The sequence below is a fragment of the Primulina tabacum genome, chromosome 9 (genome assembly GCF_025594145.1).
Source record: "Primulina tabacum isolate GXHZ01 chromosome 9, ASM2559414v2, whole genome shotgun sequence".
In the NCBI taxonomy this organism is placed as follows: Eukaryota; Viridiplantae; Streptophyta; class Magnoliopsida; order Lamiales; family Gesneriaceae; genus Primulina; species Primulina tabacum.
Window position 1 is genome coordinate 27,089,035 of NC_134558.1, and position 26,660 is coordinate 27,115,694.

General features: G+C 33.6%; 2 protein-coding genes across 2 annotated transcripts; both read left to right on the plus strand.

Annotated features, from left to right (window-relative positions):
- The first annotated feature begins 6,896 nt into the window (after positions 1–6,896).
- LOC142504342 (uncharacterized) lies at positions 6,897–10,587 on the plus strand. Its single transcript, XM_075617219.1, has 3 exons — positions 6,897–7,107; positions 7,240–8,435; positions 10,460–10,587. The coding sequence occupies exons 1-3, from the start codon at positions 6,897–6,899 to the stop codon at positions 10,502–10,504; spliced, it is 1,452 nt and encodes a 483-aa protein (XP_075473334.1). The 3' UTR covers positions 10,505–10,587.
- Positions 10,588–15,683: 5,096 nt separating this feature from the next.
- On the plus strand, positions 15,684–25,046 carry LOC142555063 (uracil-DNA glycosylase, mitochondrial-like). Its single transcript, XM_075665713.1, is given in 8 exon segments — positions 15,684–16,075; positions 16,199–16,416; positions 16,881–17,039; positions 17,553–17,583; positions 21,402–21,430; positions 21,432–21,538; positions 23,527–23,610; positions 24,630–25,046. Coding segments are annotated over 8 exon segments (981 nt in total). The 5' UTR covers positions 15,684–15,789; the 3' UTR covers positions 24,697–25,046.
- Positions 25,047–26,660: the final 1,614 nt, after the last annotated feature.

Consider the following 26,660-nt stretch of genomic DNA (forward strand, 5'->3'; position numbering starts at 1 on the left):
GTCTAAACTCTTAGAGGTAACGAATATCGATGCGGTGGTTTACGGGAAATGACTGGGAGACGACGCTGCACGATTCCTTGCTAAAAAACCAACGAGAGTTTGCTGGAAATTTTCGAAGGGGAAGGGTGGCTGCTGGAGGAGTTCAAGAACCCTAGCTTTCTCAAAAAAATGAAACATAATGTGAGTGTGAAGTGTGTGCAACCGATGGTGTGTGTGGTGTGTGAGTAACGTGTGTGTGTGTGTAGGGAATTAATTAGGTGCTAAATATGCTTAGTTAAATAATTAGTATTAAAAATAATACTAATCTAATTATTTAACCCCATTAAAAGATTTAATAAACTAATTTACAAGGTTTAAAATCTCCACTACTCAACTTAGTAATTTTTTGGAAAAGCTTAAAAATCTCAAAATCATCTAATAAATTAAATTATGTTTTAAAATGGTTAAATTTTCATAAATCAATTGAAATACTAATTTTCTTGACTTGAAATAAAATACCACATTTTCATAAATCGCCTAAACAATTGCCGGTCTTTTTTTCCGATCACGTATCAAATATTCGCCCGAAACATAAAACTCAAGAGAATATTTTAACGTGCATCACAATTAACATGTAACAATTTAAAATAATGTGAATCGTAAATCATGCATGGTTAAAAAAATCATTTTAAAAATTAAATAAATAATTTTAACCATTTAATAAATGCAATGGTTTACGTGTACTGATTTTGAGCTCTACATATGATCCCCTAAATCCTAACTAAAATAAAAGATAAAAGGAAAAAAACACTTGTGAATTCTTGTTCTTCACTTGTGCGGCTAATTGCCTAATTCTCTTGATTGTGGCGGCCCCCCCTCTCCCTCCTTCTAGGTTTTTTTTACCGTTTATATTGCGCATTAGACTCCACAACTTTGTCCCTATTGGCCCAAACAAATATGTGTAGATTTGTTTTTATATGTGCTTCATGTTGGGGCGGTCAAAATGCGCTCCATTATGTACAATCTATTGTTTTCTTAAGTGTTGCACTGGGATGGTCAAAAGCACAACCTGTTATGTCCACGGATAAAATTTCTTCAAGTGGTGCTGATGCCACCATTTTTGCAAGCCCTAGCATGATATTTGCTGCCAAGTATTTTGCTCAACCACTTTGATTTCTTATTTTTGCCAATTTTGCCAATGAAACAACCAATTCAAGTGAATATTGATTAAAATACACACATATGACATGGATGAACATAATATGGATACGACACAACAAAACCATGCAATGACTGATTCAAAATGACATACTTAGACACATAAAATCGACATCTATCACTGGATTTTTTTAGCAAATATTTAAGCTACTATTTTTTTCTCACCTATCTGTTCACTAAAAAAATAAAAATAAAAAGTCGTTGGCTCAAAGGCCACGACTATTGAGGCCAACAGTTACTAAATACCACATTTATAATTTGTAATTTGACCGTTGGCCAAAGGCCATGATTGTTGTGCTGAAAATATGTATGTCATAATAGAAAAATTCAAAGTACGTGGGAAATTATTACGTGAAAGAAAACATTGACGTGATTGAAAAAAAACTAGTCGAATCGAACTGGATTAAATTTAAAAAAATTTCCTCTTCCCGTTGAAACTAGATATAATTCTTTATATCATTTGCTTCATACTTTATTATATTTTCAAGATTTAGTTACTCTATACTACAATAATATTGCGGTACTCTATATTACACTAATATTGCGGTAGAGTCTTTAATGTTGACCGATTATGATTATAATATTTTGAGTAAATGTATTTCTATTTTAAAAAATTTTAAAGAAGCAACTGAAAAAATTTTCTGGCATTAACTACTGTTAGACTTAACTTAATTGTGGCGATAAGAATCAAAACTAGCATGTTGTTAGTTAAAATCAGTAGTCTTCAAAACTTAGAAAACCAGAAGCAGAACTCAGTCTAAAATCAGAGTAACTTAACGTCTTCTGTGCTAACGGAACAAGCCTTAAATGTTACCGTTACTTTATCGAGTACTAGTATTAATTGCACCATTAATGCTGTACAAAGTTATTTATTACGTCTTACCAGTTTAGGTATGAAACAAGACTGATTGCTCTGAAACTTTTCTGCATGACCCTTTTTAGGTAATAAAGCTGATTGCATCAGAAGTCAAATAAGTCGTTTTGATTATAGACGCTGGATTCAAGTTATCTATATTTATGGATCAAATCCATTTGAAGAACAACGCTAATTAACTTTATTTTCTATCCAACGTTACATTGAGAAACCGCGAACAAATCGTTATCTTCCAAGCTCAACTTGCAGAAAAGCAGTACATGCTTAATATCTTATATCTGATCTTTGAAGATCATTTTGTACTGCTGTTTCTTAATCTCTTCTAGTAAAACCCCTTACGATATTATTTTGAAGAAGAGCTGGAAAAGAGTCTTTTCCAGAACTTGTTATATTGAATCATATTGTGTTGAGTTACTAAGAGTTTCAGTAGGCAAAAGATAAGCCCTGCTGAAGTGGGTGTGTACAAGTGTTGTACTGTAAAATTCAAAGTCTTTTAGTGATACTTTCTGGAAATAGAAGAAGGGGAGACGTAGAAGATTTTATCTTCGAACTTCCAGAAACAACTACTGTTCTACTGCCTACTGTTATTACTTTTTTCACCCTACTCCATCGGATTGTTTCCGCACTTATTATTGTGATCTGCTGGACGTTACCTTGAACAAGAAAAGCTACAATCTCTAACAGGATTTTAGCATCCTTTGCAAAATCTATCAGTAAAGGAAAGAGTTTATTCACCCCCCCTCTAAACTCTATCAATCCCCAACAAGTGGTATCAGAGAAGATTTCTCTTGTTCTGAAATATACACAAACAGTTATGGCACATTTCAGCAAGGTTCCTATGTTCTCAAAAGAAGACTTTGATGATTGGAAGATTCGTATGCAAGCTCATCTTGCAGCCCAAGATGATGACATGTGGTATGTCATCACAGATGGTCCATTAAAGATTTTAAAGCATAATACAGCTATTTCTGTTACTGATGGAGCGCCGCAAATGGTTGAAAAACCAAGAAGCGAATGGACTGGTGAAGATAAGAAGAAAGCCAATCTCGACAACGTCGCGAAGGACATTCTTCACAAAACTCTTGATAAGAACACCTTCAGTAAAATCAAGATGTGTTCTACCGCGAAAGAAATCTGGGAAAATCTCATTCAAATATGTGAAGAAAATGAGCAGACAAAGGAAAATAAACTATCTATAGCAATGCAGAAGTTTGAAAATCTGAAATTGAAAGCTGGAGAAACTATAAATGAGTTTGATGAACGGTTCAGCAACCTGGTTAATGAACTAGCAGCTCTTGGTAAAGAGCATGGCAACAGAGAAATAGCACTCAAGGTGATGAGAGCTTTACCTAGGGAATTGGACGTCAAAACAATGGCTATGAGAGTCTCTAAAGATCTAAACAAGTTGGAGCTACATGACTTGTTCGCTGACTTAAAATCCTATGAGTTCGAGCTAGAAGTGAGAAGCGGAGAAGAGCCCTCAACAAATCTGCCAACCAAGGCTCTTGCTGCTACTGCTGTTACTACTTCTACTGCTGCTGCTGCTGTAGTTATTCCACAAGCAGCTCCTGCTACCATTACTGAGAGCACTTCTGAAAAGACTGCTGAAAAAATCAGCAATGATGCTATGTCTCTCTTTGTGAAGAAATTCTCCAGATTTATGAAAAAGAATCACCGAGCTTACCAAAGTCCTAATCGGAACTTCAAGAAGGATTCACCACCTGGTGATATGGCGTGCTTCAACTGTGGAAAGATTGGTCACTTTATTGCTGATTTTCCAAAGCCCAAGAAAGATGACCAGAAGAAAAAGGAATACAAAAGGAATGACAAGAAGTTCATAAGAGATCGCAAAGCGATGATTGCTGAAGAAAGCAAGTCTAAATGGGCGGATTCCAGTTCTGAGTCATCTGACTTGGAAAGTCATTCTAATGAAAGTGATTCAGAAGAGATCAAATGTCTTATGTCGGATGTTGAACCAAACTCGACATCTGAAGAGGTACTTGACTTTGACTCTGACGAATTTACACGAACTGATTTGATTAAAGCACTGCATGACATGGTGGAAGAGTACTCGAGACTTTCTCAGCCATTCGAGGAAGTTAAGACTGAAAATCAAAACTTAAAAAATCAAGTCAGTAAGTTCACTTGTTTGCAAGAGAATAGCTGCAATGATTTAAAAGTTGAGATGAGTAAGTTGAGAACTGAGAATGAAAGAGTAAATGCAGACTACCAGAAAATGAGATCTGAAAATCAGAAGCTGTCTATTCTGGTAAATACATAGAATAAGTCGTCTGTTTCATTGGAAAAGATGCAAGAATTGCAGAAGCAATCCGGAGACAGAAGTGGTCTCGGATTCAGCAGTAATTAAAGCACTTCTGAAACCAGTACCAAGCCAGAACTGGATAAAGGCAAATAAAAGTTCATTCATTTTGTCAAATCCAGTGTGGTATATGAACCTGAAGTACCAACTGTTCGAGTTGAAAGGAATGTAAATCAGATGAATAGAAGAAAGCATTATGGTTTGGGCTATGTTGAACCTAAGGGGAAAGTTCACCATAGCGCTGGATCCAGTAGAGGATTCAACTCAGGAGGACAACCCCCTATGAAGGTTAAAAACTACCAGCACTATAATTCTAGACATGTTCAGAAGAGAAACAGGCCAGACAACACAAACAGAAGGGAAAAACAACATTCAAATATGCATACTGTTAGAAATAACATACTTTCTGTTGCACACACCGCTTTGGATACCTGAAGTACAAGGTCACCAAGAATTGTACAAATGTGGGTCCCTAAAGGACTGATAAGGCTTGGACCCAAATAGATTTGGGTACCAGATACTAAAACTTGTGTTTGCAGGAACAACAGAAGAAATTAAAATCAGCAGCTCCACATGGTATCTGGATACTGGATGTTCCAGACACATGACTAGACAGAAAAATCTGCTATCAGAAGTAATGAGTTGCACTGGACCAAAGATAACTTTTGGGGACAACTCAAAAGGTAAAACCGTGGGTAAGGGTAAGGGTAAGATTATCCATAGTAACATAACTATCAATGATGTACTACTGGTTGAGAATCTCTGTTATAATTTGATTATCATTAGTCAACTGTGTGATCATGGTTATTCTGTAGCTTTTCAGAAGCACATATGCACAGTTAAAGATTCTGCTGAGTCTACTGTATTAACTGGAAAGAGGGAATGCAACACGTACAAAGTTTCATAGAACTTAGATCATGCTACTGTTCCTACATGTTTAGTTGCCTCTCTTACTGATAAGCATTAGCTCTGGCACAAGAGATTGAATCACCTGAATTTCAAATCTATCAATAATCTCAAGAAGCGGAACATAGTTGATGGATTGCCCGACATTAACTTTGTTAAGAATCATGTGTGTTCTGCATGTCAACTTGGAAAGCAGGTAAGATCTAGCTTCAAGAATAAAAGTAGTAAATCAACTTCAAGGTGTTTGGAATTATTGCATATGAACTTATTTGGTCCAATTCCTATCATGAGCTTAGGGGGAATGAAGTATACACTTGTTGTTGTTGATGACTTTTCTAGATTTACATGGGTAATATTTCTTACTGGAAAAGATCAAACCAGTAGCCTCCTGATCAAGCTTCTGAAAAAGATTCAAAATGAAAAATCTATTTCCATCATTAAAATTCAGAAGTGATCGGGGTACTGAGTTTACTAACAAGATTCTTGAGTTGTACTTAGATGAACAGGGTATTCATCATGAATATTCAGCTTCCAGAACGCCTCAATAGAATGGAGTGGCTGAGAGGAGAAACAGAACTCTTAAGGAAGCTGCTAGAACAATGCTAGCAGATGCAGACATATCTCAGCGCTTCTGGGCAGAAGCAATCAACACAGCATGCTACACACAAAACAGAACCATGATCAATAAAAGGCACAATCAGACTCCATATCAAATATGGAAAGGGTGTAAGCCTAACGTATCTTATTTTCATATATTTGATTGCAGATGCTTTGTTCACAACAACGGTAAAAATTATTTATTTGCATTTGATTCAAAATCAGATGCTGGACTTTTTCTTGGATATTCAGCAGTAAGCAAAGCTTTTAGAATTTTCAACAATAGAACTCTTAATGTTGAAGAATCTATTCACGTTGTTTTTGATGAAGATAGCAGTGCTCCTGGAATTTCTAACGTATCAAATCTAAGTAACAGGTTAGATAGGATTCATCTGGAACTGGATAGTGAAGATGATGCAGAACCTAGAGTTAAAGATGCTCAAAATCCAGAACCAGACATTCCTCTGGTAGAACCGATTGTTCTACTTAGATATTCTATAAAAAAATTAAGTATTACAGTTGATTTATTTTACACAAATAATAAAAAATCTATTATTATAAATATTTTTTTGTTCTTACTTTATTAAATAAAAATGTGTAGTATGATTTATTATTAATTTTAATCCTATTTAATACGACAGTTTATTTGTTGTATAGAATTAATATAAATATTATTATTATTATTAAAAAAATGGTTATTGAAAAAGTGTACATTTAAATGATTTACTATTCAATTGTAATATAAAAAAATTTTTATCACTTTTTTGTTCTATGTGACCTATTGAATTTTATTTTATAGGAATAAACAGTGTGCCGGTGCTTTTATTCGTAAGTGGTAAAGTTATTATAGGACATCACACTGTAAAATATAGTACCACTGCGTTGAGGACAACACGAATACCAAGATCTATTAATTTTCATGAATTGAAGGAAGTAGTGTACCGTCTGACAAATATTGAAAAATCAAAATTTAACTTAAAATTGTCAACAAAATATTCCTACATGGATAAGTCACATTGTGTAGAAGTGCATCTTGACATCAATGATGACAACAATTTACAGTTTATGCTGGATTCTATTAACGAAATGCGATGTATTGAATTGTATATCTTAACGGATTTCGTCGAGCATAATGTACATCTTGAGGTTCCTGAATCATACATCCCATGTATAACTGAAGGGTTCAATTCGATGGGATTTAATGATGAAGCCGGTACTTCCGCTAATGCTTTTTTCAAACCAATAGATGAAAATTGATTTAATTCGGATGATTAGACTGGGGGATGGGATCGGTATATTACTGCCACCGTAGAAGAAAATGTTAACTGGTTGATTTCCACATGAGGATGGGATTCTGGTGCAAGAGGATGGTACTCGGTTGACACAAATCATGCAGGTTTTGATTGTTCACCGAGTGTGCATCCTAGTGGATCGAGTCATGTATTGACACCTGTCGTACCTGATGAACAAAGATCACGTGAGTTGTCATTAGATGTTCATCTTCACGCCACCGAAATACCTACTGAACCTGATACAACTGCAAGTGAAACAGATGAGGATGAGCATGAAGAAGAAAATGCCACGTTTTCTGATATTGGTCCATCTCATACCGACACCGGTGATCATATGCATGCATATCCTTTTGAAGTCATTTCAAATCTTGAACACCGACCCGATGCATTACCATTATCTGTCTCGCCTGTCGGTCTACCCTTATATGACGTACCTCAATTCTTTAGTACAATATATGATGAGCAATGCCCTGATTCTGTTGGAATTCCATCTGCATCGAATTTGAGGTATTACAACGCAGATAAAGGAGAACTTTGCACGAACATGATTTTTAAAGATAAAAAGCATTTGATAGCAGCAGTTAAGGACTTTTCGGTTAGAGTTGCTCGACGTGAATATCAAGTTGTGGAGAGTACAAAGACTTTGTGGAAAGTTCGTTGTAAAAATAAATATTCAAATACCAACTGTAGTTGGGTTCTTCGTGCATCGTTAAAATCAAAATTGGGGTATTTCAAGATCACGAAATATGGTGGTCCACATACATGTATGTCTAGCCAGGTGGGGTTAGACCACCATAACTTAGACAAAAATATGATTGCAAAAACACTTGCCGGTATTGTTCGGTGTGATCCTTCGTGTGAGATTAAATATGTTATCCAACTTGTCAAAGATCGATATAATTATCAAATCTCATATGGTAAGGCATGGTATAGTTTAAAGCGGGAGGTGGAAAATGTATATGGTACATGGGAGAGTTCAGTACGTCTTTTGCCAAGGTACATGGGTGCTCTTGTGAAGTACAATCCAGGCACTATTGTAGAGTGGAACCATTTACCGAGATACAATTCTGAATTGAAGGTGTTAAACTACGTGTTTTTGGCCTTCCGACCATGTATAGATGGGTTCGAACATTGTCGAAAAATAATTAGTGTTGATGGTACTCATTTATACACGAAGTATAAGCACAAGATGCTTATAGTTGTGGGTTTAGATGCAAACAACCAAATCTTACCCTTAGCATTTTCCATAGTCGATGAGGAAACATAAGACTCCTGGAAATGGTTTTTTGAACTTCTATGCAAGTATGTGGTTCGAGGATCCACAGGTGTGTGCCTTATCTCCGATAGACATCATGGAATCATTAATGCTGTTGAGGAGATATCCGATTTTAGACATCCACGTGGCAGTACATCGTTTTTGTCTTAGACACGTATGTTCTAATTTCAATACACATTTCAAAAATGTGCACCTAAAAGATCTGTGTTGGAAGCAGGCACACAACATCAAATACGTAAATTTGATGCCATCATGGATGAAATTAAAAATCTCGAATCAAGAGCTTTTGTTTATCTCTCTGAAATTGATAAACATAAATGGACTCTTGCTCACGATGGGGGATGGCGACGTGGTGTTATGACGACCAACATGTCAGAGTGACTTAATTCTGTTCTGAAGGGTGCTCGTCGACTTCTTGTATCAGCGTTAGTTCAGTTGGCATTCAATTGTTGCGTGCAGTATTTCATCGATCGTATCACATGAAGGCAACGTATGATTCAGAGCAATCGGCCTTGGTCTGATTACGCTTTTCGACTGTACGAGAAATGGTCTTCGAGATCTAGTGAACACACTGTTGTTCGTACCGAGATTAGAGACCAATCGGCATCTGTTGTTACGGGAGGGCGACAAGGTCAGGGTGAACGTGTACAGGTTGTGAACCTCAGTCTTAATGAATGCTCATGCGGAAAATGGACTATCTTTGGAATTCCGTGTTAACATGCAATATGTACCGCCAAATGGTATGGATTAGATCCTACACAATTTGTACAACGTTGATTTCAGATGAGTGAATACGTAGACACGTACGAGGGAAGATTTCTTCCAATTGCTGATGAGGAATATTGGGATGAACCAACATTAGAATTGTGTCACAACCCGAATAGGCGTCAAAGAAGGAGAAAAGGGAGAGACCGAACTACAAGAATCTGAAATGAGATGGACCGGCCTTCCACACGAGAAAGGCAACACATCCAGCGAGAAAGCTCAACACAACAACGTCGTAATCAGAACATGTAAAGGTAATTTTTTTATCTTTTAATTTTATATTTCATTCATAATGAAAAAATAATCTGTTATTTAAGTGTTTACGTGTTGATTGGTTGCAGGTTTGAAGGAACACTATGAAATTCAATGTGTTACAATTGTAATTGTATGTTTTTCCTTGTATCTTGCTAATTTTTATATGTTAATCGAACAGTTTGTTTGTTTAAATTGGATCATATGTCATATGTTGTTTTAATTTAGGTATCTATATGTTATCTGTTGTGTAAAGTCATCTCGTTCTGTATTTTATTTTATAGCATCATCATTGTTTCCTAATTATAGATTGTGTATCAACAAATATATATTTATCATATCATATTTAACACCTACGTATCTTATTTATTATAGCAACACAATCTAATGCCGTTAGTATAAAAAACCCATAAATTATTTAAAACTCAAAACAAATAGATTTACTTGTATTCAATATACATAACTTATACATTTAAATATTTTATTTTTTCTTCCTACCCAGACGATGTCCAGTCCCACAATCACATAGCTTTGGGATTCGTTTACTTTTACGCACCAACTGTGGGGCTTCAACTTCTTCTTCAACATCTTCTTCTTCATTAACATCCACTCGAACGTTGGCAGACACATCCATATCAATGTTCAGGGGAACCTGACTTGGTGATTGAGGATGAGAATATCCCAAGTATGAAATTGGTGATATGTTATAATTTGAGCGGATTTCTTCGTACTGCTGGGGATGACCGTCAAATAAGAGTTCCGTAAATGAATGTTCGTAAGCTTGCTGTGGAGTTTGAAATTCATTATCCGTTCGCGAAGTACCTAACCCAAAAGAAACATTGAAAGAATCCTTATTTGGCCAATTAGCATATGAGGAAGGCACACTATAGGAATGAAGTGGAGCTCGAAATACAGAATCTCTATGCGAAGTACCCTCTCCTGAAAGTTAAAAAAATATGATGTTCAATAAGTACGTGGAGGTAGAAATAAACATATACTTCGATAATATAAAGAAATTGCGTTGATATTTAAAAATTTACCATGTGAAGTGGAAGCCCAACCAAGAGTTACGGGCAACTGTGTAGTCGTATCATGCGAAGGATCATCCACTGATAACCAACATCGCAACACATCGGGAGTATTGTGCCACTTCTATGTTTGTACTGTTTTCATCAATTACTATTTGTGTACAATGTAAGTACAGAGTAGTCAACTTTAAACTATTGGATCTGAAGTCTGCCTGAAGTGGCATAAAACCTAACCAATCATAACAATAAACCTGCCATACAGTAAACTTGCAAGATACATCAGTCTCGATGATAGGATCACCATCAACATTTAGCCCCCAAATTAACGCAACATCTTGTAGCGTGATTGTGGCCTCGCCAACTCGCAAGTGGAAAGTATGAGTTTCTCGGCGCCATCGTTCCACAAGAGCGGTTATCAAATGATTATCATAAACATAATCACCACATAAGAGGATGCCGTAAAAGCCCATTTCGTTTAGACATGATCGGACACGATGGTGTAGTATACCACTTTTCCGCAATTCCCAAAATAAATTATCTGATCGACGCACTCTTAGGGTGTTATCCAAGTTGTTAGGCGTAATAAAATTAGATATATATGTTTGTTGCTGATAAAGAACAGTAGGATCAACAGGTCCAGCATGTGACGACATCATATAATCAATAATAAGAATAATATATTATTATTATTATTATTATTGTATTGTATAAAAAAACAAATACGATATCAATTATCAAAAGAAATATAAAATAAAACATTAACTACAAGTAAAAAATAATAATTACACTAAAAATAATATTTTTACATTCTATGAGTTTTGAAAATACGAAGTTATTTTAGTAATAAAAATTTAAATACACACACATATTTAAATTTTTGAATCTATCTTAAACAATTAATTGAATCTAACATTAGTGTAGTTAATAATAACGATTATAAAATGTATTTTATTAAATATTTAAGAATTTATTTTTTATTATTATTTTTTAAAAAAAATAACAAAAGTCACGGTTTTTTAAGAAAAACAAGTTCATAAAAATATAAATACAAAACATATTATATTTAAAATTAGTTTTATCCTACATATGATTATAAAAATATTATAAAAATTAACAATAACCAACAAACAAATTTATATATAACATTATCGTGGTTCATAATTAGGGAATAGCGTATTTTTTAAAAAAATAATTCTTTAAGTTAAAAAAAAATTATAATCAAACATATATCAATAATTAAAAATAATCTATTTTTTAAAAATTAATTAAAAAATCATATCACTCTAACACACGAATTACAATTAAATTTTTTTTAACATTTTTTGTAAAATTTTATAAAAAAAATCCAAACAAACATATGTCAATAATTAATAAAACTGTAAGTTGTTATGATTCTTCAATAACATCACAAATTATTTTTTTAAAAAAAAATAATCAATTCACGCCTATTCAATTGGCGTGACTTGTTTTTTCTTTAAAAAAATTAAGCAAATCACGCTCAATTAATTGGCGTGACTTGCTTTAAATTTTTTTTTTTTTAATTAAGCAAGTCACGCCCAACAAATTGGCGTGACTTGCTTTAAAAAAATTTTTTAAAAAAAAAACTTTTCAAGCAAGTCACGCCAATTTGTTGGGCATGACTTGCTTTAATTTTTTAAAAAAATTAAAGCAAGTCACGCCCAACAAATTGGCGTGATTTGTTTAATTTTTTTTTAAATAAAGCAAGTAACGCCCTATTAATTGCTGTGACTTGCTTTAAAATTTTTTTAAAAAAAAAAATTTAAATAACTCACGTCCAATTAATTGGCGTGAGTTGCTTTTATATTTTTTTAAAGAAATTGAAGCAAGTCACGCCCAATTAATTGGCGTGACTTCCTTTAAAAAAAAATTTAAGCTTAAATTTTAAACATTTTTTAAACAAATAACAATAATAAATATCTTTATAAAAATTAATAATAATTAAATTTGCAAAAAAATTAAATCAGCATAACATATAAATTATATTTTAACATAAATTATAATTTTTCCTATAAATTTAATATTTAACATAAATAATTATATTAATATACATACCTTAAATTACGGTTGAATCAAAATTTACCTGCAAAAAAAATTAAATTAACTCAAAATTTGAGTCAATAATATAAACAAATTACATAAAAAAAACTAAGAGAAATTACTTGAGATGAAGATGAGAAAAACTTAGAACAAAACTCTTCGTATTATATAGGCAAAGTAGACGGATACTTCCAAAACAGATAAAGCAAATGACTTTACAGCTTTACACTACCATCCAATTATCAATAAATACATTTGCAGCCTTTGACCATATCTATCAATCCAATTATCAATAAATAAATTTGCAGCCTTTGACCACATTGTATCGATCGACGATACAAATATTTTTTTTAAATAATTAAATTATATTTTTTTAACGTTTTTTATTACAGAAAATAAATAAGGGAAGTGTGATTTTTTTAAACGTTTTTTTATTAATGGAAGTATGCAAATTATTGTTCAAATAAATAAAAAAAGCAAGTAGGCGTGACTTCCCTTTTTTTTACAAATTATTTGTTATTTGAAAAAAATAATAAGGGAAGTCACGCCTACTTGGTAGGCGTGACTTCCCTTTTTTTTAAACAATAATGCTAATTTTTTTTTACAATAATGCAAATTATTAATGGAAATGTGCAAATTATCAAAAAAATAATAAGGGAAGTCACTTCTTTACAAAAATTAGTAATGACTAAAAAATCACATAATTATTAAAATTGAAAAAAAAAATTAAATAATACTACAAAATTAGTCTAATATAAATAATAATTTCATTTAAAAATTTAATATTTAAAATAATAATTTATGTTAATATACATACCTTAATATAAGTTGGAACTAAAATGAACCTGCAAAACAAAAAAAAATTAATAAAAATCTGCAAAAAGTGAAAAAATAAATTCAAACATTTACGAGAACTTACCGATGAAAAATATGAAAAGAATGAATAAAATGAGAGAATCAAGTATTCAATTTATAGAAGAAAATTTATAATATTGCAATGAATTCGAAATTATTAAAATTATGTTGTTGCAGCTTTTAATACATGTGTTGAGGTCGCGTGCAACTCTGAAATAATCAAAGTTCACAAGTGTATTTTGTTTTTTTTTTTAAAGGTAAAAGTAAGTTAGTTACTTTAAAAAAAATTTATAGACGGCGTGCAACTCTTAAATAATTAAAATTCACAAGTATATTATTTTTTAAAAAAAAAAGTAAAAGCAAGTCACGCCTGTTGAATAGGCGTGACTTACTTTAAAAAAAAAAATTATTACGCAAATAATTTTTTTTTTAAAAAAAATAGGCAAGTCACGCCATCGATTTGCATTTAAAAAAAAATATATGTAAGTCAGAAACGTTAGTTTGTCATATATTTTTTTTTACTTTATTTTATAAAAATATTAATGTGCGGTAAACGGTTAAAAAACGGTTCAGTTCGATGCTAGCTAAGGGGGCAATGCATCATTCCATTAATTTCTTGACACATGTCAATTCATTTTTTTTAATTGCACAAACCTTCTCAACCCCTTCCATTAATATTTTGACACGTGTCAATTAAATTTTTTTTATTCCACAAACCATGGTTGAGTAATTTCAAATCTTGACTATTCTCTCCCTCTCTCAACCGTGCTTTTTCATTTCGAAATCTTCAATTCTTCTCTCTTCCCCTCTTCTATCTCGGCGTCTACTGTTCATCTTTCACAGTAGGGAATTGAGCTCCTCTCATTGAATCAGGCAAGATGAGGTTTTTCACGCCACTGCACAGTTGTTTTTATATAATGGAGATAAATGTGTTTGTTTATTGTAATATGGGATTTGGTGCTTCTTATTTATGTGAAATTCAAGATATATGTGTTTGTTCATGGTAATATGGGATTTGGTGCTTCTTATATCTTGAATTTCACAGAAATAAGAAGCACCAAATCCCATATTACAAGAAACAAACACATTTATATCCATTATACAAAAACAAATGTGCAGTTGTTATGTCTCTTTGTTACTTTCAACTTCAGATGTTCTATGTGATAAGTATTGTTCTGATTCTGTGTTTGAAATTTTTAGGTGTGGTCTCTGCCAGTTTGTGGTTCCTGTTGTAGAACAAGTCAGCTCTGAAATGGAGGGTAAGATCCTAGTGGTGAAAATTGACTCAGAGAAATATTCCAGCCTTTCAAATGAGAAAAGTATAAAGGCGTTACCAACTTTCATTCTGTTTGTGAATGGAAAACCAGTTGATCGCTTTGTATGTAGCATTTTAGTTACCTTAATATTCTTCAAATATTTGCTTGATGCTTGCAAGATTCAGCTCTGTCTTATTATATTATTGAATTTTGACTAAGCCAGAGAAGACATTTCCACATTTTCACATTTTCGAGTCAAATAATAAAATCTTTAGGCAAAACAAAATAAGAATCATTTTCCATTATCTTGAATTTCACAGAAATAAGAAGCACCAAATCCCAGTATTACAAGAAACAAACACATTTATCTCCATTATACAAAAACAACTGCGCAGTGGCGTGAAAAACTTCATCTTGCCTGATTCAATGAGAGGAGCTCGTTTCCCTGCTGTGAAAGATGAACAGTAGACGCCGAGATAGAAGAGGGGAAGGGAGAAGAATTGAAGATTTCGAAATGAAAAAACACGGTTGAGAGAGGGAGAGAATAGCCAAGATTTGAAATTACTCAATCATGGTTTGTGGAATAAAAAAAATTTAATTGACACGTGTCAAAATATTAACTGGAAGGGGTTGAGAAGGTTTGTGCAATTAAAAAAAGTGAATTGATATGTGTCAAGAAATTAATGGAATGAGGCATTGCCCCCTTAGCTATCATCGACCGAACCTTAAATAACCCTCATATTCAGTATCTGACTTGTGAGTCAGAAGATACGTAAGGACGAGCTCGGTCCAAGTCGAAAATTCATAGCATGGGTCAGCTTAAATTATCGAAAAAAAGAATGTCTGATTTCAGTGAATATCAATTAGCGTCGTGAAAAATAACTAAAAATTATATAAAAAAATAGAAATTTAATATAAAAATAATAATAAAGAGACGAATATATAAAGAAGAACTTTGCAATTTTTTATTTTAAATGTGTGAACGGTTCATGTTACCGTATGGTAGGATGTATTGCAATAAAGGTTCTATTTTGTACTTAAATCCCTCAAAAATTTCGATGGTGGAGGGAAAATGATGACCGTTTATATCTTCTCCCGCCTTTTCGATTTATTATGCTCAATTCATTATTGGTGATTGGGAAATCCATTGGACCGCAGCAAAAAATGGCAGCTTCTGCGAAAACCCTGATGGATTTTCTTCAGCAACCAGTGGCGAAGCGAATCAGGAGAGCCTCCTCCTCATCGCCCCCCCTTATCCGGCCAGTTTCATCCCTAGACGACGCCACCGCCTCCATTTCCCCTGATCAGAAGCTCAGAATGGACTTCAACAAAGCCCTTGCCAGATCCAAGCGAAACCTCAAACTGTGCTTGGATAAAGTCTCCAAAGCTATTGACGCAGGTCATTTCCCTGCTCCCTTTCTTCTTCTCTTCTTTCTCTATCCTTATTGCCTTCGGTTATCTTGAATCAAATTTTTATACGTGTGAATGTGTGTTTAAAACCCTGTGAATATGTGTGCCTAAGGAACGAGATATGTGGAGCTGGAGGAACTTTTAGTGGAGGAGACATGGTTGGAAGTGCTACCAGGGGAGTTGCAGAAGCCTTATGCAAAGAAACTGTGTGAATTTGTGGAGAAAGAAATTTGCCATGGCTGCATGCCAGTTTACCCTCCTCAACATCTTATTTTCAACGCACTCAACACAACCCCATTTGACCAGGTTAAAGCTGTTATTATTGGACAGGTAAACACTTGTTTACATTGAAATGGAACCTCACGTCATTAATTTGTATCCCATCGGCCGTGTAATGTTATATGAGTGGGTAAACAGCTTTGATTTTATACTCAAATGTGTTGTTTTGCAGATGGCATGTACATGAAATGAAATGCACTGTTGAATAGTTGTTATTATTTCTGTATCTTATTATCGTTGTCATTTTTTCACCATGGCTATCTAAATTCTGGGGAAATTAGCTCGTGGGAATTATCTTTCGTACATATGTATTTAAAATTTCTCTATAAGCTTTGTCTACTTTCATAAATTTACATTATTCCTGTTCTATAAGGGGAAAAGTAATGCATGACCACCAGTTCTTGGAGTTTGTTGGACATAAACCGCAATGATGTTTTAATACTCAACTTTCTATGGTCGGGATACTGTTATCTTTCTCATCCAAGTGCACCTTAACCTTAAATTGCATTTTTCAGGACCCATATCATGGACCAGGTCAAGCAATGGGCCTTTCTTTCTCAGTGCCGAATGGTGTCAAGGTGCCTTCCAGTCTTGCAAACATATATAAAGAGATTCAACAGGACCTGGGCTGTTCAACTCCGTCTAATGGGAACCTGGAAAAGTGGGCTGTGCAGGTAACATTTGCACTCCCTCTTTTTGGTATTATGTGTTTTCCAACCCGCATTCAGGCTTGTCCAGTGGATTTGAGTTGTGGCCATTTGCACCTGATTATTTCCACTAAGTAGTTGGAACTTCATTTTGTCTTTTTTCTTCTATCCAATGCCTGCATGAAGTTGAATATTTTCAAGTGAAAGATTTTGGTAGCATAGATTGTATCTCCTCTTTGCTTTTTATGAAGTACATAGCTGATGGTAACGTGGATCTGAACAAGTAATTTTCTTCAGACAGAGGACTGAACTATTATGTGTTCTCTGAGATTTTTTGGTGTTTATTTATATTTATAGATTATGTTAGATAGAATAACCCAGAGATAATACAATATCCAATATGCATCTTAAATATAACAAACTAGATTTCATCTTGCTTCTTCTGATAGAATTCTATAGTTTGTTTCAATTGTTTAATGCAAATACCTTTGTTTGAATTTTCTCAATCTTGACAAATTAATTCCTTGTGTAATTATGCAGGGTGTTCTCTTGCTAAATACTGTTCTTACAGGTATATCACCATATCTTTCTGTGTACATGTCTAATCCGTAATTTCTCTAAATACTTGGTAACTTTTCCTACCAAATATAAATCGTAAATGTTTCAAAGACGAATGGTGGACTAGTATAACATGTTGATAAATTTCGAGTTATTTTTTTATTTATTTCATTTCTGGGAGGAGGAAAGATGGTGGCATTACGAGAATATGATGGATGATGTATACTTCATAATACGCCACAATTTGTGCTACATCCCTTTCACTCATTCTAATTTGGTCTGGGAAAGGTAGGGATATACTATAAACGGCAGAGAATGTCCAATTGATATTTGAATAATTATCTTTGATATTCGCTTATTCAATCAATCGTTTGAGGCCTTGCTTGATAATTCTCTTGCAACTCTAGCATACATCTTACACATCATCATCATCATCATCTTACTCGCTAGTTGCGTGGTTGGTTACATGGATATTAGTTCTCGAAACTAAGCAATTTTCCCATATATCATCTCTTAAACCAATATCTAAGATATTATCCTAACCATCTTTATCAAGTTTTCAATGGCGTACCATCTTTCTACTCTTTTCATTAACCTGTCAATCTAACATACGTCGGATTGGAGCCGTGTTTGGGAAGATTACAAACTTGTGACACTATACAGAATAGACAACCAACTCATATTCTATGTCCACAGTGGTGCATCTTGTGCAAGAAAAATGAGGAAAATCAAGATCATTTACTGATACACTGTTTTTTTATGAGACACATTTGGATCAGGGTTATGCAACACTTGGGATTCGAGTGGATTTTTCCAGCATCTTCGAGAGAGATGTTTGTCATGGAGAACGGAATTCTCAATGGAAGGGGAATTAGGATTTTCTGGTACATCATTGTTCATTGTATCTTTTGGTCGACATGGATGGAGCGCAATAACTAGAATTTTCAGCGACAAAGAAGACTCATCGGAGGAATTATGGGAGAAGATTAGATTCAGAGTAGCAAAATGGACGACTAGTGTGCCGGTGTTTCAACATTTACTTTTATCCGACCTAGTTAGGGATTGGTGTTTTATTTATTTATGAACTTCTACTATTTGATTATTCAGTGGGTGGACTGTGGATCGCTCATCCACTGGCTTTGTAAACTCATTTATTACTACTTTAATAAATTTATAGTTTCCGATCAAAAAAAAAAGATACACTTAACACAGCTCAAGTGTTTAATGTTTCGATCCCTCATTTTCGTTATCTTAAAAATATCTCTCTCTTTCTTTTGTGCCTAGTCAAACTGCTGAGTCTCTTGGCTTGTTTATATAGCTCATACGATCCCTGGTCTCTAGCTTCTTGCCAATTCTTGAACCTTATTTTCTTTTCGTTAATGGCTTGTTGCACCTCATTGTTCCACCACCATGTTTCCTTGTCCTGTCGTCCCTTCCCTTTAGCCTCTCCAAGTACTTCCCTCACCCCACTCCTTATACGGTTAGCCATGAGTTCAAATAACTCAGAGGTATCGGTTTTATTCTTACACCTTACATACTCACGTCCTTCGAGGACTATTTGATTATCTAAACTCTTATTCATAAGAGTTTGACATACATATCCCATCATAGTCCACCATTGATTCTCGGTCTAATCTGACCTTTGTTTACTTTGATTCTACTCTAAAGGCAAATATCTAAGATTAATAATATATGTTGGGCTGTCAAGTATTCTCCTGGTACGACCTTACAATTTTTACAACTACCTAGGTCTTGTCTCCTTACAAGAATGTAATTGATTTGACTTATACTATGTTCACTCCTAAAGGTTACTGAATGACTCTCACTCTTCTTATAGAAAATGTTTACTATCCCAAGATCACTAGATAAGACAAAGTCTAGAACAGAAACCCTTGTGTTATTTTGAACCTCAAAACCTTGACCTCCATAGACCCCCTCATACCCAACTCTATCTTTACCCACATGGCCATTTAAATCTCCGACTAAGAAAATTTTTTTCCACACAGGGGATTATAACTATATCTCCTAGAGAGTCCCAAAATTCCTTCTTAGTCTCATCATCTAATCCCACTTGTGGTGCATATGCCTTAAAAATATGAACAATCTATGGTTCTTAGGCTAAAGTGATGCTCATAATTCTATTTCCAAACCTCTTAGCCGCAACAACCGCATCCCTATAGGCTTTATCCAGCATTATTCCCACTCCATTTCTAGTTTTATTTGTTCCTGAATAGAAAAATTTGAAACTTTCTCCTAATTCCTTAGCGTTGCTTCCCTTCCATTTTGCAAATTGAAGATAAGCTATGTTTAGTTTCCTTCTTCGCATGACATCCACCAACTTTATTGACTTGCCCGTCAATGTTCCTATGTTCCAAGAGGCTAATCTAATCTTCCTAATCCTAGTCTGAACTAGCTTCTTTACTCACCCTCGTCCAGTAAGGTGCGATAACTCTTGCCTATTTATCACTGTAACCGGGTGCCGCTGCAGCGCGCCTAGCTTATTGACACTACACCCAAGCGTAGTTGAAGCGTGTCGCTTATAGCGGTCGACGACCTAGCATTTCACGTTAATTCTGTTATAACTAATATCCATGTGAAGAAGTGTGACACCATGCATGTATAACTTTATTTAGATGCAACACTTCTTTGATCTAATTTAAAGAATAATGCATTCATCACAATTTTGTCGAGCACACAAAGGGCAACAAAGCAATAAGCAGTATGCAAACTGGAAAGTTCAACGCCTAAATCATGATCATCAGTTCATGAGCATTCTTCATGGAAAATTCAGAAAAACAAAGTAAAAATAATATTAATCTTCTTTATTAAAGCATCCCTTATTTCTGGATTTTCTTTTTCAATTTATCCTTAAATGCCACCCACTCCAGACGCCTCGGAAGTCAATTATTAACCTATACTGTCTTTCATTCCTTAAAGACACAAGTAAACAAGGAATTGAACAATTCTTGTGAATTGGGAAAGTTGAAACCATCCCTACACCATGGAAAAGCAAAACCTTGCTCTTCACTGCCTTAGCCTATATCACTTTCCAGTTTCTTCCTGATCCTCAGTTTTCCGTCTTTTTTCTCAATGGGGGTTGTGGCAGCTCCTTTCTCCTTGCCTGGTAGTGATTGTTGCTGACGGTTTTCTTTCTTTTTCACTGCGTACTTTATTGCCTTACTCCAATTCCACCCCTTGGTCTGGTATGCAAACTGGTGTATATAAGCTTATGCAAGGGGTTGAGAGGAGAAGAGGCTACAAACTTAGGAAAACTAGAGTTATATTTTTAAAACGTGGTTTTACAGTTACTGAGAAGAATGTTGAACAAATTGGAGGGGCAAATTTGAAATTATATTGTGTTTTGTTTCTTCACCAAAAAGGAGCTGGAATTATGAAAAAAATGGTATGGACACTATTTAGAGAAACTGAAAGGTAACTTCTATCCTAGACTTAAAGAAGCCTACATTTTAAAATGGATTTATGAAACACAGTAATTGTGCTTGTTCGTTTTTGCAGGTATGTGCTAAGCTTTGTGACATGCTTGATTATGTACCCCTCAGACTGCAGAAATGTATTACATTTACTAGCAGTTGATGTGGGGGAAGATATGTTTTTATGAAGTTGGTGTCATTGAGTTTTGCAAACTATCATATTCATGCAAACATTAGTCCCTGATTACCAAATGATTGGCAACTTATACCAAAGGAAATTTATTGATGCTATCTATTTGTGTTTTGGGTAGTAATTGATGCTTTTAGAAAATTGGAGTGTTGTTTTGGAAATTCATTTGGAAGAGTTGAATTCTGAAAAGAACTGTAACTTATTTTGCAGTGAGAAAAAGTCAGGCAAATTGTCATGCAGGAAAAGGGATGGGAGCAGTTTACTGATGCGGTTATTGGAGCAATTTCACAGAAGAAAAAAGGAGTTGTTTTTATTCTTTGGGGAAATAATGCTCAAGCCAAATCTCGGTAATCTATTATTTGGTGATTTTTTAAATTATCAGCAAATGGTGTTATTCGATGACTTGTAGTTTACAATTAGAAACAGAAACGCCCATAAATTATGTGGACTAATGTTTTTGTACTTTCGCTGTTGGAATAGTTCATGTTTGACTTGCGTGATGGGAGACGATTTTTTACTAGTCGTTGTGGATGAAGCCAAAATCAATTGTGAAATTAAAGCGATCTTTTTCCCTGAAGCAACAGGTGTCGTACTGGTTTATTCTTTTCAAATGTTCCATGCTATGCTGGATTAGTTGAAAGAGCAGTGAATATGGCAGTGGAATGATCTATGAAATAGTTTGAAAATTTCTTCCTAGATCATCGTCTAAGGTGTAACTGGCGTTGAAAGATTAGCGTTGTGTAATTGTGTAAATTGAACAAGATGTAAGATAGAGAAGCACATCCCTCATCCAAAAGATTTCCTCTTCTTTATATTGTTTGCACGTCCTTGTTCTTATATATATACCTAATTCATTTACATTGTGAAGAGTTCTTCGTGATCATTTAAATTTTTTTTACGCACGTTTTTAACCTTTAATTGTATGGAAGAACGTTCATTACGAGATTTAACAATCCACAGAGAGGATTTTTCCTCTATCAGGAATCTCTAATGCAAGAGTCTCGAAGATTTCAGTTCAGGACTTTTAATTTTTATCCAACAGAATTAAATAATTTAATTAGTTTGTTTCCTATTCAACTGTGTCAACAACGGTTGTATTTTAGTTATCTTTCCTGTGTTCCAGTTGGCAATTTTGCACAGGCTTAGGGAATTTTCGTCATGATTGTGATTTTCATGTGTTATGAATTGTTTGTTTAACCGAGACAACATTTGTGTCTGAGTATTCAGAAGACTCGTCGTAAGAGGTCAGGTTACCGTAGAAAAACTCTGGTTTTGATGTTAATATCAAATTTATCTGGTATCTGAATGTTTTGTAGTACTGTGGGACTACCTTTTGCGATTGAAACAAACAGGTGCTAAACACTTGCCAGTTTATGAGAAAAAGATATCAAACTTTTTTGGATCGAAAGATTTCATTTAGGCAAGGGATTTATAGGCATTAATTTGTAATTGCTTCAGTGATAGAAAATTTGAAATGTGTTGACATATTGAAGAAGTAATATAAAATTGTAGATAAAGGTTTTGAAATCCATGAAGTTAAGAATCATTGAAAGACTATATTGTGCTTACACTAATGATTATGAATATTTGGATTTCAAATCCTTCAGTTCAAACATAATCTCAATGAATTTGCTTTTCAAGAAGAGATTTTTTATTATAATCATGTGGTGGTCTTTTTTGTTGCTGAAGTAGGACAAATAAGTCATAGAAGTCACTTAATCATCGCTCGTAATGTTTGCGGAAGTATTTTTGAATTTTCAATGGTCAGTTGTAACTAATAGTTAGAAAATAATAGATCAATTTATCTGGTTTTATTTTGTTATCAGATATTTTTGTTTTTTAAACAGACATTTTTTCATATGCGTAGATTATTAATGGTCCAGACAGGATCAATTGGGGGTCTGTTTTGTGTTACTATCTTACAATTATGTCCAAAGGCATGAGTAGCTGCAGCATGGAACATCTTGTCCATTTTTGTTATTACCTTAGTCCTTAGATTGGTTTGTTAAGAAATTTTAACATCCAGTATTTGCAACCACAAGACAAGCTTAACTTCACGACATGAAAGTTCGGTCATATTGCAGTATAATTTCCAACTCTATATAATCGAAAAGTAATTCAGAAAAACTTATCTCGTAGTTGGCAGACCAATTTTCCATGCTATGTCTGCCAAATTGCCAACATATATCTAATGACACTATAGTTTGAGCTGAAAGTTTAATTTTGTTAACTCAAAATTGTTGGAATATATGATGATGTTCACATATGGAATTATGGAATCAATACATGAATCATGATCAATTTGTTGCATGTTTCTAATGACGTCATTGTGCAGGTTGATTGATGAGACAAAGCACTACGTTCTGAAATCAGCTCATCCTTCTGGTTTATCTGCAAACAGAGGCTTCTTTGGATGCAGGTTTGTCTTAGCTTCATTGGATGATTTAAATTGTATATACCTTATTTTTCATTCAGAACTAAAAACGAAATTATGAATTGTATTTAACTTTTTTTAATTGCTCTCATAAATAATGGATCTATGAGAGTCCTCTCACTGGAAGGATCTCTTGGTAACAAAGTCACTGAATATGTCGATATGCAACACACAGAAATTGGTTGGCAAATCTTTCCGTCCCCCTTTGAGAATTTCGAAAAATCTCTAATCCGGCATTGTTATGAATAATATGACAGATAGATTCTTCTACATTTACCTTTCCAAAATTTTTTGGAGAGCGTTGACCTATGGATGGATTATGTACTTTTCAAATATATTGCTAGTCAAGTGCCATGCTTTGTTGTGCGGAAAATCAATGGCAGTTGTGCATAAATCTGTTCTAGGGCCATTCCATATCTTATGGGGATATTATCTGCTTAAACACTTTAAAATTTAATGTATGAAAGAAAAATTGAGATGATTATTGGTTCATTTACTGTATTCATTTGACTCAAGTACACAAGAATTATGGGTCACCTTTTCTAAATAAAAAATATATGTATTGAACGTGCTAATAATTCAACCACCAAATGTATCAAAGCCAAATAGTTCAACTGCATAGGGAGATTACTAGTCAGATTTTCTCTAAAAGAAATGAAGATTTGTATTCTATCCAAATGCCCAAAAAATCAAGGAATCCTTGGGTCAAATTCCAGTATGTTGTCTCATCGTGATTAATGCAATCCCTATGGCACAAGTTTGGCATATTACCCATCCTAGAGAGAAACATTTGATAACTCAAACATGATCCTGTGATTGTTTGAATTATGGATAACACATACAAGTGAGTAGTTTCTTCTGATACATTATTCTTCCTGGAAAGAGTCATTTATGTTACGGTTTGAGGAAAAAAAAGAAAGCCAAAGTTATTGAATCGAATACATATCAACCAGCTGAAGGAGCCTTTTCATGCCCTTAATCGCCACTTACAACTGTTGACGCAGGCACTTTTCTCGTACAAACGAGATCCTGGACGAAATGGGAATACCTCCTATAGATTGGCAATTATAGGACAACGGAAGGCCGCTCCCATGTTTTGTAGCTCCATCTTCGAATGTTGTTCGTGGATGTGTCTATATGCGTTGTCAGAACACTGTCAGTTGTATATAATGTGCTCGATCTATTTTGCCTGTAGTTTTGTGGCTCTAATTATCAATATCAAAGCATGCCGCTTTTGGTGATTTGGTGTATCTATCCTCTTCCACAAATACTGCAATTATGATATTGCAGCATTCATCGTGGTTGTATTCTCTATTGATTCTGATGCTGTTTCAAGTTAGACAAATTATTGATTCATGTTGTTTCCTCCATCACCCATGCAGTATTTATGTGTTCCCTCTTTTCGCCTTTCGGTAGTATTTTATAACCTTTGTATGGAACTTATTTCAGTTGTTTTGTATGTAGTGATCAACGAATGTTGTCCACCTTACGTGAAAATGTTTCTTTAGTGGAAATCAATACATTGTATTACTAAGGAGATCAATTATTTTCTTTGATGTTTTGCTTGAGTTTCTCGTTTTCTTTATTATATTTTATCCGATCTTTCATTCTTTCCAATATTCGGTTCTGCCTTTCGCCTCTTTCCAAAATAACATTTTACTTATTAAAATTACGACATTGTTGTGGCTTCCTGTAGTTTTTTTTTTTAACTTGCACTCGAACTCACGTTTCCCTCAAAAGAAAGATATTTACGTCACTTCACCAAAATTTTAGTGATGTCAATAACATTTTGTTTTTGCAACATGAGGATCGTAACTCTAGCTGTTTAGCAAATTAGACGACTTTGAATCTTTGATATTCTTTTTCTTAAAATTGAATATGTTTTTTAGTCTATTATTTCTAGAAATGTAGTTAGAAATTTCACCGTAGAGGGTGAATTGAATTTTTTAAAATAATTAATTATTAAAAGTATAAATATAGTGTATAATATTTATTCACGCAATGAGGATATTAATGATAAAAATAATCTCTAACTTATAATAATGAAAATAAGAAAATTAAGAACTATTAAATTACTAATTACTAAAAAAGAGAAATAACCATAATGTCATGTATTCAGTAGTTTAATATTTTAATCATAGCAGAGCGACTGGGGGCATTTTTCAAAAAAATATTATTATTTAAAAAACAATTAATTAAAATATTGTACAATGGAGGATGTTGTATAAATATTACAATCCTTAAGTTTCTGTGCCGGATTTTTTTTAATTTTTGCGGATTCCTATAATTCGTGACATATAGAATTCGTGACTCTTTGTCACAGATTCTAAGGAATCCGTGTACACTCCATGTCTTCTCCCTTTAAATAAAATGACATTCTCCTTGAAATAGCGTGTATTCCTTCCATTTCATCTGCCCAAAATATTCCTTCATCCGATTCATTCTCGCAGATTATTTCCTTCCTCCGATTCATATGCGTAAAATCCACATTTTCTCCTTCGACTTTGTATTAATATTATTTATTGATTTTATCATCCATTTCATTCGAAGTGATATCAAGAGGTAATGTTTAATTTCGTTGATAATATTATGATTATATATTAAGAAGTAATATTTTCTTTTGTGTAATATTTTTTTATAATACTTGTCATTTACTTTAGATATTAGCATCGTCTGTTGATATTATTACAAGTGAGAAAGTAATTTAAGTAATTTTTTTATGTTTTTTTTGTATTATTTATATTATATTAATGTAATTATAATTTTGTTCACTAACATTATATGATTAAGTATAATTTAGTTAAATAATATATTTTTAATATTAATTGCAATATTAAAAAATAGCAGGAATATTAAAAAAATAAGAAATATGATTTAATTACATTTTTGAAAATATTTCAAGGTTAGTATATTTTTAATATTAATCGCGATATTAAAGTATTTTGTTACCTTTTTTAAAATAATTTTTAAGAATTTATACTATGAAATAGTGTTAGTTACTCTATAAATTTATTCACTTTAATAGAATTTATATA